At 38.5% G+C, this 11899-nt stretch overlaps 2 protein-coding genes across 3 annotated transcripts; both read right to left on the bottom strand.

Annotated features, from left to right (window-relative positions):
* Window positions 1–644: 644 nt before the first annotated feature.
* On the bottom strand, window positions 645–6110 carry LOC121754658 (probable beta-D-xylosidase 7). Of its 2 annotated transcripts, none has more exons than XM_042149985.1 (5): window positions 5567–6110; window positions 4518–4823; window positions 4163–4430; window positions 2151–2909; window positions 645–1375 (listed from the first exon to the last, which is right to left on the bottom strand). In XM_042149985.1, the coding sequence occupies exons 1-5, from the start codon at window positions 5990–5992 to the stop codon at window positions 783–785; spliced, it is 2352 nt and encodes a 783-aa protein (XP_042005919.1). In that variant the 5' UTR covers window positions 5993–6110; the 3' UTR covers window positions 645–782. The 2 variants fall into 2 exon arrangements, with proteins under 2 accessions (XP_042005919.1, XP_042005921.1); XM_042149987.1 differs by lacking the exon at window positions 5567–6110 and adding an exon at window positions 5163–5248.
* Window positions 6111–6217: 107 nt separating this feature from the next.
* On the bottom strand, window positions 6218–10108 carry LOC121754671 (probable beta-D-xylosidase 7). Its single transcript, XM_042149993.1, has 6 exons — window positions 9591–10108; window positions 8304–8606; window positions 8051–8220; window positions 7871–7968; window positions 7029–7790; window positions 6218–6911 (listed from the first exon to the last, which is right to left on the bottom strand). Exons 1-6 carry the CDS (start codon window positions 10014–10016, stop codon window positions 6340–6342), a joined length of 2331 nt encoding a protein of 776 aa, XP_042005927.1. The 5' UTR covers window positions 10017–10108; the 3' UTR covers window positions 6218–6339.
* Between the last annotated feature and the right edge of the window lie 1791 nt (window positions 10109–11899).

The raw sequence follows: 11899 nt of genomic DNA, 5'->3' as shown, positions 1-11899 counted from the left end.
TTAATTTTAAATCTAATGAAAATGATTTTATTTATGCATTATGAAAAGTTCTTTAATTATTTATATTTGGAAAAAGTTTTATCGATGGATAGAGTTTCTTATGCTTTCAGGTTACAACAATGATAAGTAAACAGAAATTTTTATAAGTCACGTATCCAGCATAAATCATTTTATTACTTTATTTATTACTAATTATTAATAAGTGACTAATAGTCAAATGTGGCAATTTCGTTTATTTGTGGACTAGGATTTCTTTAAAATATATAATTAAATATTTGAAAAAATCTTTATAAAATTATATGATGGCCATATAATTAGAATCTCTAACTTGTCAGGATAAAAATACGTACTAATTATTAAAACATCACATGTGCTAATATTTAAATTCCAATACCAATATTAATTCACGTATTTATGAATGGGGTATGCCGTATGCCGTACAATAATGATAACCATATGTAAATAGTAGTTTTGATATCAAATTTCAAAATCTAATTCTGTGACGTATAAAATACAAGATCATTATAATATATACAGAGTTATCTCACAAAAATAACACTAAAATACTACAATTAAATGAGTTTTTAATATGAATTGAACGCATATCTTTGATTAATTAAATTGAAATGAAGTCACTGACAAAATTTAGTCATTTCTAATTTCATCATATTTAATATTTCAAATATGGCAATCAAACAAGTTACATTAATCACCACCATTAATTATCGTTCAAACTACAATTAATTATTCAACAATCTCACATCCAAACACATGATAATTGATCACACATTTATAGTAATAGAAAACTCTTGATCTCCCACAACCAAGAAATGCAGCCCTAATTCAATCACCATCACTCCATCTTCATCAGCACTAGCAAAATGTTGACATGGATCCACTTCAAACTCAACATCTTCCCTCTCATTCCCCTCCAACCTCACTGTCCGAAACCCGACCAACTGTTTGATCGGAGCATCAAACCGACCTTGATCCCGCCTAAAAAAAAGCAGCACCGGATGCTTCCCGACCATGCTCCCTTCATTTACGACACTAACTAGAGCCGAAAACCCCGCCTTATGGCAAGAATCCAATCCGATATCCGAAACCCTAACAAACCCTAGTTTTTTCTCAAGCTTGCTATTATTCTCAGTGGGTGATGATGTCTTCAAATTGAGCTTGCTTTGGCTAACCGAGACGAACTTGTATGTATAGTTCGAGTAGCTAAGACCATATCCGAACTCAAACACTTTCTCACCTTGGTAGAATCTATAGGTGCGCCCCGGGTAGCCTGATTCGAGGTCGGGCCTCATCCTCATATTAGACATGGGTATTTTAGTAAAATCTTGTGGATACCACGTCATGGGGAGCCGTCCTCCTGCAGTGAAACATGACATGTGACATAGGAGGTTGAGGAGCATGGATCAAGGACAAGGGTGGGCTGAAGCCCCCTCAAAATCACATATTCATTTTCCCAATACCATCAGGGCTTTCTAATTAAATACGTCACCTATACTTAAAAAATGTTTTCAATCTTATTTTCCCAACTAAATTTAAGGGAAAAGCGTCCTAGAAAAACAAAAGATTAAGGTGTAATGCACAATTGTGTCCTCAACTTAAGCCATTAGTAATAGAGCCCCAAATCCGGTTGATTTTTGCGCTCGATTGCATGTGTTGAGCAGGGGAGACGCCGGGCGCATGTGCCCTCTCAGAGTGCAGTACGCCGGACAGATTTTTTTTATACATGATAAATTTAATACATTATTCTATCTTTAAATATCGTATTCTTCTTCTATCATTGTAGTATTTTAATTTTGTTTTCTAAATCAATAATTAAAATTATAAAATATGAAAAACAGTGAAATAAGTTATGGCAAATTTTGGGGCAGATTTTGGTGCCAGTACTATTGCAGGTTAGAGCTGGAATTTAAAAGGCTGACGTGATAGTGGAAAACTGGGTTCTAGTGGATTTTGGGGGGTTTTCATGTTCAGCATTGTGGATGCCGTTAAGGGCACTTTTCTTTCCGGCCTTAATTTAAAAAAAAAAATCAACACAAGTAACTGCGTCACTAATTTTTCTTCGATAAACCCTAAAAATCTATCGTTAATTAGGAGCATCGACGGCCCAAATCTGTCGGTAAACGAAAACATACCCGGATTATGATGACCAAAGATAATCTCTGCCACCGCTCTCCCTCCTCCTTCACCGGGATACCCAGCCCACAAAATCCCCCCAATCCTCTCATCATCTCTCGCAAACGAAACATCCACCCCTCCACCACACATCACCACCACCACAACCGGACTCCTCGCCACCGCCGCCACCCTCTCCACCAGCACCGCCTGCTCCCTCGGCAGCTCCAAACCCTCCCGGTCCATTTCCTCGCTCTCATCCCCCTGACTCAGCCCCACCACCACAACCACATAGTCCGCCGACCCCGCCACTCCCTCCGCCCCATCGTAGTCGCACCCGGCCGGATCACAGCCGCGATGAAACACCGTCTTCTTTGCGTATCTTTTAAGGCCCTGGAGTAGGGTGATGGGGCTGCAGGGCGGGCCGGCGTAGTTTCCGACTAGGGTTTCGGTGTTGTCTGCGTTGGGGCCGATGACGGCGAGGGTTTTGGTGGAAGAGGTGGATAGGGGGAGGAGGTTTTGGGAGTTTTTGAGGAGTACGATGCCGTCGCGTGCGGCGGTGAGAGCGAGTTGTTGGTGGTCGGAGGTGCATACGACGTCGTTGTGGCGGAGGTTGCTGTGGGCTTGGGTTTTAGAGTTTCCGTCGAAGAGGCCGAGCCTCATTCGGACGGAGAAGAGGTTGTGGAGGGCTCTGTCGATGTCGGATTCCGATAGCTTGCCCTTTTCGACGGCTGATTTTGCGTGGTCGGACAAGTAGGAGCCGCAGTTGAGATCCATTCCTGTGTTTTTTGAAGGAAGAAGAAACCATGTGAAGTGATCATCATTTTTTTATTTTTTTAAGTTATAGTACTATGTGTTAGGATGGAAAATAAAAGTTTATCACAACAAATAATGCATGATAATATATGGAAATTAAATGGCGATAAATGATTGTTTTGCTTAACTCAATTAGGAGTCCATTTAGGAGTCCATTGGTACAAGTTTAAGGATTGTGTGTGAGTGAAAAAAAGTGGTGAAATTGTAATCTAACTTAGTAGGAGTATATTTTAGTTTGATAGTAGTGGAGTGTGAGAGAAATGAGTTAGCATATATAAAATTCATTTCCCAATCATTAAAGTTGAGACTACTAAATTAGCATATATAAAATTCATTTCCCAGTCATTAAAGTTGAGACTACTAAATTGAGATAGATCAAAATGACAATTAAAACTTTTAAGTCGAACATATAAAATATATAAAAAAATGCTAATTTTTTGAGTTATAGTACTAGTATTACTATTATGTGTTAGGATGGAAAATAAAAGTTGATCACAATAAATAATGGATGATAATATATGGAAATTAAATGGTACTAATAAATGATTGTTTTTCTTATTTAATACTCTCGTAGATTCAACTTAGGAGTCCATTGGTACAAGTATAAGGAATGTGTAATGAGTGAGTATAATAACTATACTCCATGTGTGAGTGTAAAAAGTGGTGAAATTGTAATCTAACATTTTAGTTTGATAGTATTGGAATGTGAGAGAAATGAATTAGCATAAAACTCATTTCCCAATCATTAAAGTTGAGACTACTAAATTGGGATGGATCAAAATGACAAATTAAGTTCAACATATGAAATATATAAAAAATAGCTAACTAATTTTAAAAAGATAGAGATTTGAGTCAATATTTGTGTAAATGTATCTCTTAAATTGTAAAAAGAATAGTTTTCATGCGAAAATCAAAGGTTCATGAAATCGCGCGAACTGAATGACTACTTAAGTTTGAAAAAGTTGCCAATCACTTAAACTTATAATTTCCGCATGAATCTTCTACTTGTATTAGTTTTCATATTTTAAATTACTAGTAGAGGCAACTTATAATTTTGGCTTCTAATATTATCAAGAAAAAAGACGGTTAAAATAAGTTGCCAGAATTTATTTTTTCATTTTTTGTCCTTCTAATCTAGAGAATACTTACATTTTTCTTCAAAAAGGACATTACCTGAAAATATCAATGAAAAAGGGGATATATATAAACTACTCACCTGCTTTGAGAACTGCGGCGACGGCGTCTTCATGTGAGTCTGTATAGTTCTGCTTCTCATGAATGAGCGAAACCGCGTCACAATCTGAGACTATATAGCCATCGAAACCCCATTCTTTGCGAGCTGTCTCGGTCAGAAGATGTCGATCAGCGCAGCTCGGGACGCCATTGACGAGATTGTAAGCACACATTATCCCACTGGCTTTCCCCTCTTGGATGCAGCTTTTGAAAGGTGGCTGGAATGTATCTGCCATATCTTGCTTTGTAACCTTCATAAACCAAAAAAAATTAATTTATTTATAAGTTGAAAACAAATTTGACCCTAAATTGAAAAGTAGTGAAAGAGAGTTAATTACTTGAGCATTGAAGGTGAAACGGTGAATTCCCTTCCAATGATCCAAATCATAGGCAGTGAGATGCTTGCAGCAAGCAGAGAGCAGAAGGCGGCCGTCATTTGAGAGACGGCCGCCTTCAAAGGCGTCACCTTGGAGCCCTCGGACAAACGCCACAGCGTACCTGCTCGCGACCAAGGGGTCCTCTCCGGGGGTCTCCTGGCCACGGCCCCACCTCGGGTCGCGGAAGATGTTGATGTTTGGTGACCACATTGTCATGCCTGTGGCCTCCCCTGCATTGTATATTGCTCTGCCCTCTTCTCCGGTTGCCTTCAAATTGCATCATAAAATTCTATATAGTCAAGATTATTAAAAAAAAAGAACATTTAAGTATTTAACACTAATCACTATAATAAAACACCTATTTTTTAATTACACAAAAATAGAGACGCAATTACTTGCGTTAGAGAATTTTGAAAAATAACCACATTAGAACGCAAAAGAAAGCATCCCTAGTTGATGACAAATTATCTAAATCTTTTGCTTTATTATGATGCTTCCATTTGTGTCTCCTAATTTTAGTTGGAACACTAAGAATAAGATGATTGTGAGCATTGGTGGTATACTTAGAAGTTATAGAACACAAATCAGCATACTTAGTTGCATCACCTGGTTTTTTGTAGTGGATGCAAGAATAAAATTGAATATGAAAATTTAGTATGCAGGATTTTAGTTTGTTTCTATAGAGATTATGAAAAGCATATTAATTGCTTTTTCAATCATGTTTAAGTCATTTGAACAAATTAAGAGTTACGCATTATAGTATGCAGATAGTGACTAATCAACCACCTGCTTTTGGACTAAACTATATATACAAACAAATACCTTTATTACAGTACAAAATATATCATGTCGAGATAAGCTAAATAATTGCCTTACCACTAGACAAAATATTCAGAGAAAAGATTCCACATCACATGATCATTGTCGTTACATATATATATAATCAAACCAGAAATTTAATGTTAATTAATCAAGCCTTAGATTAAAAAATAAAACAAAAAATTACTAACCTTAGCTATTTTGTACCAAAGTTGAGCATCAAAGGTAGCTGAAGTGAGTATGACTTGAGGGAAACTGGTGGCTGCCCGGATCGTCCCGTTGAACGAGAAGCCGTTCTCGACTCCGGCCGCCATGGCGACGCCATGCAGCGCCTCCGACCACCACTCGTAGTAGGGGATGCCGAGCCGGGGTATGGCCGCGGCCTTGTTCACGAGCTGGCCGATCTTCTCGTCGAGGGTGAGGCGCCCGACTAGGTCTCGGGCGCGCCTCTCGACGGGGAGACGGGCGTCACAGAAGGGGAGGGAGGCGGTGGATGGGGTGGTGGGGCTGCATGAGAATGGTGGGAGGGGTTTGGGAGAGATATTGTTGAATGTTAGTATGAGAGAGATTGTGATTGCTAGTGTGAGAGGAATGATGTAGTGGATGAGATGTCTCATGTTTTGATTGTGATTTTTTTTTTGGGGAGAAATGTGAATTTTGAGGAGAGGCTAAGTTTGTGAAGATTAGTAAAGTAAGTGTGCGTGTGTGTGTGTGTGTGTGTGTGAGTGAGAAAGGGATTTTGGTACTTATTTGATTGATTTTTTGAAATTAACATCATTGCATTATTGGGCACTTAAATCAAATGGTATGAGGTCATTGTTGAAAAATTTCAAAATGTGGTATTTAAAAATCAAGTAGAGCATTTCACACTAAAAATAACATCCACACATTACATTTTATTCCGATAGTACTCATCATCAAGCCGCATAAAACTCTTGAACACAATTGACAAGTCTTTAATTTGTCAAATACTTATGTTAATGGGATATTCCTCATCTCCTACAACTAAACTCCCATCTCCTGATTCAATCACCATCTCCCCATCTTCATTGGCTCTACTAAAATGCTCGCACGGACTCACCGAAAACTCGACACTCACCTTCTCTTTAGCATCGGTCCTAACCGTCTGAAACCCGACCAGTTGTTTCATCGGACCACCACTGCCACTTTGAGCACTCCTCAGAAACAAAAGGACCGGGTGCTTACCCGCTATCTCCCCTTCATTCTCAACACTAACGATAACCGAAACCCTAGCCATGTCGCATGACCCCGATCCCAACTCTTGGACTGCGACATACCCTAGGTTGGAAGCGGATGATGATGTCTTGAGATCTAACTTGCTTTGGCTCACGGACACGAACTTGTAAGAATAGGTGGTGTAGCTCAGCCCGTACCCGAATTCAAACACCTTTTCACCTTTGTAGAATCTGTACGTGCGCCCTGGGTAGCCAGACGACGGGTCAGCCCTCATTCTCATATCGGTCATCGGTATCTTGATGAAATCTTGTGGATACCAGGTCATAGTCAACCTTCCTCCTAAAACAAGAAACATAAATTAACTTTTACATACGAGATAACTCACATATGAATATCTCAACATTGATAACGTTAGTCGCATTTGACGCTTCAAGTTTTATTTTTGTCTTTTGTTACCTGGATTATAGTCACCAAATATGATCTCTGCAACTGCTCTCCCTCCAGACTGACCAGGATAGCCCGCCCACAAAATGCTTCCTATTTTTGGCTCATTTTTCGCGAACGAAACATCAACTGGCCCTCCACATAACAACACCAACACAACAGGCTTCTTAGCCGCCTTGGCAACGCTCATGATCAAGCTCTGCTGCTTCCCCGGAAGCACCAAATCATCGCGATCAAGATCCTCCTTCTCGCGTTCTTGGTTAAGTCCCATCACCAAAACCACGTGATCCACTGATTTTGCAAGCTCGACCGCCCTCTTCACATCGACAGAGCTACAATTGACGGTGTCACACCCTTGTTCAAACTTGACATCCTCAACATAACTCATTAGCCCTTGTAGTGGAGTGATGGTCATGCAAGGCGGCCCATGGTAGTTCCCAAGAAGTACCTTGGAAACATTCGCATTCGGGCCTATCACCGCAAGAGACCCCTTCTTGGCCTTGGGTAGCGGCAACAGGTTTCCTTCGTTCTTCAGAAGGACTATCCCCTGCCTGGCTACCTCAAGTGCCAGCTCCTGGTGCTCGGGCGAGCAGACATCTGCGTGCCCGAGTTTACCGTAGGTCCCGCTTGGGGGACCGTTGAAGAGACCCAACCTCATCCTCACAGAGAAAAGATTCTCAAGAGCTCTATCTATGTCAGATACAGACACTGTCCCCTTCAAAACAGCAGATTTTGTGTAATTCCCCAAGTACGAACCACAATTCACATCCATTCCTACATCCAAACACACACACACACATCACATTAATGTATGCCTTTTTCAAGTGATCAAAACACACATACACATCACAAACCAGCTTTGAGCACATCAGCAACCGCCTCTTCATCCGATTTTGCATAATGTTGTTGATGAAAGAGAAGCGAAACCGCATCACAATCCGAGGTTATGTACCTAAAAACCGAAACCCCCAAACAACGTTAGCCGGTTCAAAAACACACGAAAACAAAAATAAAAACAAAAACACACAACCAACCCTTCAAATCCCCACTCTCCGCGGGCAGTCTTGGTGAGCAGATTATAATCCGCGCAGTTAGGGACCCCGTTCACAAGATTATACGCGCACATTATCCCACTCGCCTTCCCCTCCTCGATGCAGCCCTTGAACGGGGGCTGGTACGTATCCGCCAAATCCTGTTTCGTCACCTAAAAAAACCCAAACTTCCAATAAATACCAAAAACACATCAAGAACATGACACGATCAAACAAGATTAAATAGTGCTATTACTTGAGCATTGAAGGTGAATCGATTATATCCCTCCCATCGGTCGAGATCATAGGCAGTGAAGTGCTTGCAACACGCGGAGACTTGGAGGTGGCCGTCTTTGAGGGCTCCGCCCTCAAAGGAGTCGCCTTGGAGGCCTCTAACAAACGACGTGGCATACTTGGCCGTGAGCAAGGGGTCCTCCCCGGGGGTCTCCTGCCCCCTCCCCCATCGTGGATCCCTGAAGATGTTGATGTTTGGCGACCAGAACGTTAGGCCAATCGCCTGCCCCTCGTTGTAGATGGCTCTTGCCTCTGTTCCGATCACCTTCATATTTGTTATCACTAACATTAACTCTATTATCAACACCATTTGTTTGTAATTGTTTCTTTGTTTTCTTGATCAAACTAGCAAAATTTTTACATTAAAACCTTAATACTAGCATAGAACTAAAACTGCTGCAAACACACACACATACCACATTTCAATTGAGAATCATAATGTGTTATTTTTTAGCTCAAAATAGATCATCATCAGCATTGTTACAACTTTTATTTGGCCTTAGATTTCTGGACCAAGAATGCATTTTTCATTTAACCTAATTAATATTTCGTTTTTTTTAGTTCCAAATCTGTTGCATCAGTATGTTCAACTAGTCTTTTCATGGTTGTTGCATCTGTTTAAATGAAAGACTTTATTAACGTAGATTTGAAGAATACTGCAAACACACACATAATTACTCGTTTGAACTAAAAATCATTTTTATTAGTATGATTTGGCCTTCACTTTCTATTTCTGTTACAGAAATATTTCCCATTTTAACTCTATTACTATACCATTATATTTAGACGCTTCTACATAAAACCTGTATAAATTAGTGCTAAGTTTAAAATGTAAAACACACACACTCACACACCAAAAAACACTTATTTTTTAATTAAAGTCTTAAAGCAGGGAGTGATGGAAGGTAACAGACTAACAGTAGTGCACACACAAAAATCCAATCTTTGACTATTCTTTAATCAAATAATTAATGCCCCCACTGATTAATTTGGCATTACATGAGAAAAAACGAATCTAAATCCATCCAATCCTCTATTTCTGCACTTAAAATATTCCCAAACAACTTCTGCAAAAATCAAGAATCCCATCTTGCTAAAATTAAAAAAAAAACTTCATCGATTTGTACAATGATTTGAAAAATCCTTATCCCAAGCTTTAAACTAATCTAAAAATTCAATCTTTCCAAGATCCCGCATCTCATTTTTTTAAAAAAATTAATAATAAAAAAATCTTGAAAATGTAGCTAACCTTTGCAATCCGATACCAGAGATCGGCATCGAAGGTGGAGGCCGTGAGAATGACCTGAGGGAAGCTGGTGGCGGCCTCGATGATCCCGTCGAACTTGACCCCGTTCTCAACTCCCGTGGCGACGGCCACCCCATGCAGCGCCTCCGACCACCACTGGTAGTAGGGGACGCCGAGGCGGGGGATGGCCGCGGCCTTGTTGACAAGTTGCGAGATCTTCTCGTCCAACGTGAGCCGCGAGATCAGGTCACGGGCCCGCTCTCTGACCGGCAAGGCCGCGTCACAGAACGGGTATGGTCTAGATGGTGGAGTGGACGAAATCCCGCATGAAAATGGCGGGAGTTTGGATCGATGTGTAGCATCGATCGACAAAGTGGTGGAACATGTGATAGAAATTACAAGAACTAAGATGTGGATAATGTGCCTCATTTTTTTTTTCAAAATTTTTGTATGGTTTTGATGAAAATTATTGGAGGAGAAATGAGGCCATATAGTAGTAACATAGTAACATGTGATGGTAGGGGCACTATCTTTATATTGGGACAAAATTGAACTAGTTGGGACCGTTGGGTTGAAGTATCTCTCCCACTAATTATTATTGTATAGGTTATAATTAAAAAATGAATATCTATGTAGTGATTTGAGGTGCTGTATTGCTTTCTTGGTATTTGTATTTTGTTATATTTAAAGAAAAATAGGAGGTTAGTTAGGTGTGAGGGGTTAAAAACATAGAGTGCGTTTTTGGTTCATGGATATTATATTAATATTATTTGTGATTTTTGTTCTTTAAAAATATAACTAGAAGTTTGTGAACATTGATTTAATATCGGTGATAGAACTTTTGCATTTTCTTTAAACATGAGAGAAAATTGTCAATTTGGTTCATTCATTTATATTCAAGTTTAAGTATATGATGTGACAAGCAATTATTTATCATATACTTTAACGACTTCCGTTGAGAAAATACAATAAACATCAATGAACCAAGTGCAATCGAAGTGACGGTTATAAATAAATAACTCATATAGTCCGGGGTATTGTTAAAAAAATCTTAGAAATGGAAAAGTTCTGCTAATGATATTATATCAATATCCATGGACGTCTGATGATATTTTAAATAATATGGATCGGATCACATATTAGTGTAATATCCAGAGATTAAAAATGTATACTAAGTGGTTGTTGGTCACCCCTATTTAAGATTGAATTTAGATATTTTCTTATTATTGATTTTCATATACTTCACTAATAAAAATCTGTTTTAAACTATTTATTACTTTTGTTTGGTGGTGGGGGTGGGTGACTGGGTGTGTGGTGAGAGTTTCGAAAGCTTCCTTTAGTGATTATAAATTTACAATATCATTTGTAAAAATCTTAATTTATCAGTACATTTTACTATTAAATGAAGCTAGTTTTATTTTCTTCTCTTTGCTAATTTTCATTGCATTTTTTCTAAAATGTGGTCACACTATAGGAAAGAAAAAAGAGGTAAGAGGTCTATGCGCACATTCTTTTCCGTTATGTATATTTCAACATTAGCTTAAAAGTCATTTTCGCATTATTAATTTTAGGTTACTCAATTTTATTTTATTTTCACTTCTTAACGTGAAATGGAAAATTAGCTTTAGGTCGTTTTCGTATCGTTCTATTGTAATAATTTCAATTTTCTATAACATTTATTCACTTTTATTTTGTGTGTAAAAATTTTGGTCTCGTGTGGGCCGCCTTCAATTTCCCTTTGGCCCAATTGGCTTAGGAGTTTAACAACACTATTTTTAAAACGAGATAGCATAATATGGGCCGATCAGCCTATATTGCAAAAACAGATGAGAAGAAATGAAGTACTAATATTTTTTATGTCACGTGTCTTTATTAGATAAAAATTTTAAATAGATTATGTGTCCTTTAGGTTAGGATTAAAAGAAAATTTTACTCCATTTGTGCCGGTTCAAATGAGAAATTTCTATTTTGGCATAGGTGTGGTATATATGTAGTGGGTTAAATTGTAGATAATAAATTACGAAAGAGGATATAGTAGAAAAGAGAAGAGAGTTATTATTGTAAATAAAGAAATGTCTCAATTAGCAAAAATTATAAGATTAACCGGAATTTGAACAAACCTCATAATTTAAATAGCTATTAACCCTATAATTAATTATAGTCCTTCTCTCCTTTATTAAGGAAATGAGATTATTTTTTGAACAAAAAAGTGTACTATATACTAAATAAGTCTAGTCAACTCAGTGGAGCCCACATCCGATCAAACCCACCTTGAAATAAGCTTGTAAAAAATTCAACCCGGCTCAGCCCAA

Source organism: Salvia splendens, chromosome 1, assembly GCF_004379255.2.
Source record: "Salvia splendens isolate huo1 chromosome 1, SspV2, whole genome shotgun sequence".
NCBI classification, from domain to species: Eukaryota; Viridiplantae; Streptophyta; class Magnoliopsida; order Lamiales; family Lamiaceae; genus Salvia; species Salvia splendens.
This window is presented reverse-complemented; position numbering and strand designations above follow the sequence as displayed.

What these genes read in the sequence shown, in the direction of transcription:
- LOC121754658 (XM_042149985.1), bottom strand. Translation starts at nt 5,992, where the DNA reads ATGAGACATCTCATCCACTACATCATTCCTCTCACACTAGCAATCACA. An exon ending in GTTTCACCTTCAATGCTCAA is followed by an intron (nt 4,431 to 4,517) that starts GTAATTAACTCT and finishes TGGTTTATGAAG; the next exon opens with GTTACAAAGCAAGATATGGC. An exon ending in CTTTGGTCATCATAATCCGG is followed by an intron (nt 1,376 to 2,150) that starts GTATGTTTTCGT and finishes GTTTCACTGCAG; the next exon opens with GAGGACGGCTCCCCATGACG.
- LOC121754671 (XM_042149993.1), bottom strand. Translation starts at nt 10,016, where the DNA reads ATGAGGCACATTATCCACATCTTAGTTCTTGTAATTTCTATCACATGT. An exon ending in TCTGGTATCGGATTGCAAAG is followed by an intron (nt 8,607 to 9,590) that starts GTTAGCTACATT and finishes ACAAATATGAAG; the next exon opens with GTGATCGGAACAGAGGCAAG. An exon ending in GATTCACCTTCAATGCTCAA is followed by an intron (nt 8,221 to 8,303) that starts GTAATAGCACTA and finishes GGGTTTTTTTAG; the next exon opens with GTGACGAAACAGGATTTGGC.